The 6,674-nt window shown below is 33.3% G+C and overlaps 1 protein-coding gene across 2 annotated transcripts in view; it reads left to right on the top strand.

Moving 5' to 3' along the window:
- Positions 1-6,063, top strand: part of LOC119831659 (membralin) — an 82,885-nt gene extending 76,822 nt beyond the window's left edge. For both annotated transcript variants that reach the window (XM_038355104.1, XM_038355105.1), the window contains exon 11: positions 3,328-6,063. In XM_038355104.1, coding sequence (XP_038211032.1) covers positions 3,328-4,050 — 723 coding nt within the window. In that variant the 3' untranslated portion in view covers positions 4,051-6,063. The remainder of the gene's footprint in view (positions 1-3,327) is intronic.
- Positions 6,064-6,674: the final 611 nt, after the last annotated feature.

The raw sequence follows: 6,674 nt of genomic DNA on the forward strand, positions 1-6,674 counted from the left end.
CATTTTTTATTTTACTAAATATCATACCTTAATAACATTACAGTATTCGATGATGCAATAGAATAATTAATAACAAATTAATTCTCTATCAAAATGGTTTGCATTACTCTAATTGGAAATTAATTTCATTGTCTTTGGCAGGTTTCTTAGAATCGACTTAAAAGCATATCGACATGTAACATTTGTAACAACTTAATCTTAGAATGATAAACTAATTAATTTACCTTAACAAATCTAAAACAGCAACTGCTTCAAATTTTACTAGGTAATAATATAGTATAATAGATAAATTATTATTAAATGTAGCTCTTGTGACGACGATTTTTTTTTAATAGAAAATATGGGCTGATGAGGATGACGATGATGGCATCATTATAGCCTCTGTCCTGTGTCAGTAGAATCTTGTTATGAATTATATAAAATGATAATAATTTTATTCACTTATTACTTACATTTAGTTGAGTTTACGCAATCAGGTATACGTGTACAAAATCTCTTAAGCTCAAAGAATACTATACATTCATATACATAGTAAATTTACGACAATTAGATTTTTAGGTTCTGTACGATTAGGTTTTATATAAGAAATAGTAAGACAAAACACCTGTACATGTAAAACAATGTACACGCTACAATAATTTTGGGGTACATATTGTTTAGCGAAACGCCCGAAGGAGGAGAGGGGCTCTGTCGGATTACAGTGGGAGACGTCGAAAAACAAGGCAGCTTCGCGGAATGCAAAGTGGGGCTTATCTTATAATCATCAAGCGTGTCAACTTATTAATAAAAATCATATTTCATGAGGTCGCCCGCTCCCGGTCGCCGACGCGCCGAGCATTATAAAATTTGCTTTCAACTTGATGCTCGCTATATTTTAAAGTCTGCGGGCTTTATTGAATGCGTGAATATTCCAAGTTAATTTTGTATTTTGTTAGCAAAGTGCGGCGTAGTGCAAGTTGAATGTACATGTGGCACGCGTGGATTCAATCGTTTTGTTGGTATGAATGGACAGTTTGCAAAAAGGAGAGCGCGAGAAGTTAGTTGTATAGCTTTATTAGTCGTTTAAATGTCGAAAGCAATTAAAAGACTTTGCTAGTTTGCTTAGTAAACTTCATGTAGATATTCCGAAATTAACGTCATATTTATTTGAAATAACTCACGTAAAATTGTGATCGTATTAATTTGTAGCAATAATTATAATTAGATAATACGCTTATATGTTTTCGTATATGAATTAAATCGAACGTTACAGCATCCAAACTCGACTCGTGTTCACGCGAACTAACAATAGTTGATTTTAGTTAATTTCAAGATGGTCCTAAGTCAACAACGAGGTCGGCCATTACTGGATCTCTGTAAGTGTGGTAATCTTCCAGATCTGCCACAAATTGTAGTAAACTTTATACAAACACTTTCAGCGGCTTACGGTTGAGTAATACGATGTATTAGAGCCTGTTTTACATCGATATTTAATATTCTTAATTACCAACATTTAGGCCCATTTGAGAATTGGTCTCTTTGAAACTCATATAAGTTAATAGATCATAAAGTGCCCATATGAATAATGCAATCAAAGATACTACCGTACATTTGGGACTTGTTTGCTGTTACAGAATAAAACAGATACAAATGTATTACATATATATAAATCTGTTTCATATATGATTGCCGCTTAAGATGAGAAAACTTATTTCGAGTGGGATTTTAAAATATAAGACAAGATCGAGGTAAAACTGTAATATTAACGTGAAGTAGTTATAAAGAATTGATAGCATTGTATATTTTTGATATTTTGTTGCTCATTTGTAATCAATTACTTTTACACAATATTCGTTTAAAAATGTTGGCTCGAGTTACATCAGATTACCTAAATGAAAAGGGATCTGCAAAAATATTTCCTCCTCCCTAAAGGGAGACGAGCGAATTCTCAAAGCTCTATTTTTCTTAGCATTTTAAATCAAAATAACTTTATTCTTGTCGGAATTCCCCACCTTCTTGTCAACACGCTGTTCGAGAAGTTTTAAGATAATGTTGAATATAAATGCATAAAGTATTTGGTAGACAGTTCTCGGCGAGTTAGCCACCTTCGGAGCCATTTCCTGGGCTCAAGTATTCGGTTACAAGAAGATTTTTCAAGTGCATTTTCTCATATTTCACGCCGTGCGCTCTAACAGTCGTATTGCACGCGGACATAGACATATTTTAGATACAACGAACACCTACACTTGTAAAAGAATGCTGCCAAGGAGAAAAATAAAAAAAAAAATATAATTTTTCCTTATACCTATAAAGCGTCTGATACATTTAATGCTTCAACATAAAAAAAATATCTTAAAATGATAAGCAAACTCAACTGAATCGCTATTATAATCATCTGAATCAAAAATAAACCTCGCTTTTATTCGTGTAGCAATATAGCAGGGGTTGATGTAAATCTCAAAGCAACTGATTTACGGGACGCATAAAAGGCACGGTTTTTGTCCATTAAATACCTTTTAAACGTTTGATCCTTTTTTATGTTTGCAACAGGGAGCCGATTTCAGAGGTCATGTTAATTAACACGTTCTACCATATTTTTTTTTTCATGCATAGAACTATATCCTATCTCTATTTTTTAAAACGCTTTTATTAGCTCTTATTAAGTGTGTTTGTATGTAACCGACTCCTTTAGACTCGACTTTGATTTTTGATCATGAAACGGACAAATTTAATTCAAACATTGTACAGTAGTTCTAAAGGATGAAAATACAATAATTTCATGTTCAGTTTATCTAATAATCCTGATTAGGATCGCTGGGATTAAATAAATTCCTTATACTCTGTATGCAAGTGAGACAATTAAGTTATTTAAGGGTTTTATAAATTATGTTTAATTTTCTTTATATATCTATTTCTCGTTTTATTGAGTTCTTAAATTTAAACAAAATCATCTAACGTTGAAGTTGTAATATGCCTTAATTTCAAAACATTACATTTGTGAACGTGAAGAAAAATACTGGGATCGGAAAATATAATTTGAAATAAAAGTTTACTCGTAGCGGTCACAAGTTTCTTAATTAAAACTTACGTCAGATCTTGCCAAGGGAGGGATCTCTGACCCACAAATAAATAAATAAAATGAGTACTCACCACTGTCACGATTCCCTCATTTATTTGTCTAAAAGAGTTCATTTCTACCGACGTGTCTCAAACTACGATAAGATCTCGCACTATATAGCGTCCTCATTGAACTATATTATGGCTCAATAAAAATTCCTTCAGGATATCGTAAGTAAAACGGTATAATTGTTAACTTTAAACATATAAAATATTTGTTTCTGTTCGCAGCATTCTATGTTATACTTCTTCCATCACTACGAGTTGCCGGTGATACTACAGCAAGCTCAACTGCAACAGTTACTATTGCGCAGTCATCACGGTATGGGTGGTATGATGGGGTTAGCTGGGATAGCTGCTTTGGCGAGCGGAACTGCGTACCACGACGCACCGGGGACAGGGACGCAAGCGACGCCGCCAACCACACAGTCCACCACGCAAACGGTGCAGAACACCGTACAGTCCACCACGCAGACATCTCCCTCCGTGTCCACGGCTCAAACGAACACTACACACACGGGTGACGTTATCACCTCTCGGAGTGTCACTACCGAAACCATCGCTACCGGCACCAACACCACTGGTCATGACAACGAAGAGAGAGCAGTCGCCGCGTCCGACGAAAACAACATGAACAACTCAAACAAGACTTCCACGCACACTTCGACCGACGCTGGCATTCAAATCGAAGAAATCAGAAGAAAAACATCTGACAGCCACATCGATTTAATTCGCAATAACACCATCATAAGCAGCCTCGACGATGCTAAAAACTCCTCTAGAGGAGTTAACGAGGCTGACGCTAACAGTGTCGATACGGAAGCGCCAAGTCTTGCGCTGGATCGTCGACGAAAAATTAACGTGGGGGTCGGTGACGATCCGGCTTCCACGGCCGAAGAAATGACTACAAGAATCGCGCCAAGAGCTTCCCCTGAAGCGGATGACCTTATTTAGCATCACCACCATATTACTTATAATTGCTTTGAAGACGTATTTAATTTACAGCTATCTATTTCACTTAGAACCATTGATAGAGATGAATCTGGGCTCACTAACAGCGAAGCAAAATTAATGTCGAAAGAGCCACAATGACACCAAAACGAAGGACGCGTGTCGGGATTTTTTATATGATTGCTAAAGTGAACTATTAAGTCATACGGAGTAAAGTAGATAATTCCATAGAAGGTACTTATAGCAGTTGCTAAGAATAAAGTTACTATTTAAGTTCAGTCATTGTTGAGACAATAGGGCCTTATATAGAAATAGAATATTCTAAATATTTATATGTACTAGAGATGAACGATACAGCATGTTTTTAACTACAAATTTTAACGAAATAACAAATAAATTGAGTTTTATTATATATTTCTAATATATACAACAGATTTTACACAAAGGGTACCAATTTCAATACTTTGACTTGTTATCTCAACGCTTGTCATTGCACAAGGGAAAAAATAATTTGAAACTGATAGTAAATGTTATTTATATCTATTAAAGATCCTAATTTTAAAGAAAACAGAATCCTGTCACTTGAATGAATTGTACCCGACTTTCAAAAATATCCCATTTATCAGCGGAGAGAAATCTAGACCTAAATGGTAGAAAACACCTGAATGTTTTTCTCTAGCACTTTCGCTGGCTATTCTTAACTATTATGGCCGCACTAGCTACTTATCTGCTTGCATATAGCTCGATGCACTAAAACTTTATCTTTACAATTATTTACATTATTTATTTTTCGGCTGTTTACAATTTCGATTCAGTCAGTCAAGGTTTATTCGTTATAGCCGACTTCTAGAATATTTCTAGTATTTTATTATCTTTTATACTAAAGAAAACAACATGATCTATTTAAAGCTATTGCTTCTAATAAATATATAAAATACACAGAAAAGCATAGTACCTTATTTGAAACAATGCCGGACAACTTAAAGAGATTATTAAATCTCATGCTATCCCTCTCGTTTTCATAAACATTGTTGAAACAGAACTATCTACAAGCACATAATTAAGCCAAGTTCCAACGTTTAGTCATATACCAAGTATGTTGGTAAATTCTGCCTTATTACGAGTACAAAATATTACAACGATATGATGTTTTCTCTGTTCTCCGTTGGGAAGTATTCACAACTGCCTCAATGATTGGAAATTTATGTATATGGTAGTTTTTCCACGGGATTTATTACATTGTGATAAATTGACGGAATAATGTTATAACAGTAAATATAGAAATATTATTGTATTTCATGATTGTTTACCATATACTTTTTTATGTTTTAGTTTAAACAAGCATTGTTCTTCTGTTTTTTATGACGTGAATGACAAAAAATTCTAAATGCATTTCAAGGATAATGTGAAGAAATTTCGGAAATAACATGTGGGGTTAATTGTGCAATTCGATATTTGATTTTACTTGAAATTTAACGACATTTGACGTATAAGTGCTAATGAAAAAGAAAACTTATTAAAACAAATTTATTTGTGGGCTTTATCTAAACTACTATATATAACTGAATGATTTATTTACTTTAGTATGGCATGTCTAAAATTTTTAGGCACTTTAAATACAGTTTATTGAAGAATACGCTGTTCTTTTAGCGACATCGACAAGCCAACAGAGCTTAGAAAGTTTAGACATTCCTTAATTACTAATTATAGGAAAAAAATTGTTTTGAGGTTTTCTCATATCATTAATACGCATTTTGTGTTACTTCAAATAATATCAGAATAAAGGCCCTATAAGTGAAATTATCTTAGGTAATTTTTCGTATGGAAGGTGATTGTAGTTTTAAGACATGGCTGCCTCTCAGCGAGTGTAAATAGATATGAATTAAATATTTATTAGTTTAATTGTTTCACTTCATAATTTTTCTTACTTTATTAATGCTTCGTGGGGCGTGTTGGAAGTACGCGAACTTTTTCATTTAGTAATTAGTTTATTGCATTAAACATTTTTAGTTCATCGATCGTTTTTTATTTCAACCTTGATTACCCCTTATTTTGTTACTTGTGAGTACTAATGACTGATAAAAAACTAATTGTTAGTAATTGCATGTAAAGAATTAATAAAAATATGTTTAAATAGTAGCTCAAATGAAACTAATCAGATATAAAAAAAAATGATTTTACAAACATATATTACTTGATATGTAATCATTAGAAAAATTACAACTCTCTCTAGTCTCTACAAATGTTTAACTTTGCAAACAATTTAAACATTAGACTTAGACCAAGTAATAAGTTTATAGAACTTTTCATAGCATTAACGATAGATACGGTAAATTACAAGATAAACATTATTAAAAATAGTCACCTGTTGCCCTAACGACACAGCCTATCTGCTGTAGTAACGAAGTCATTTTATTACTGTCATATAGAGGAATAGTATAGACCAATATCGATATAGGTATGTATAATCTGTATTTTATTTGATACGTCAAAAATCACAACAAAAGGTCTTTTTATCTGCTCATCTTAAATTTACCCTAAGAAAGTGAAATAGGTACTCGCCGGCCGCTATCTTGGCGTGCTCGCTTCATAACCTAAGTCCTGACCCAAATCTAGCCATTGCAAGT

This window comes from Zerene cesonia, chromosome 14, assembly GCF_012273895.1.
Source record: "Zerene cesonia ecotype Mississippi chromosome 14, Zerene_cesonia_1.1, whole genome shotgun sequence".
Lineage (NCBI taxonomy): Eukaryota > Metazoa > Arthropoda > Insecta > Lepidoptera > Pieridae > Zerene > Zerene cesonia.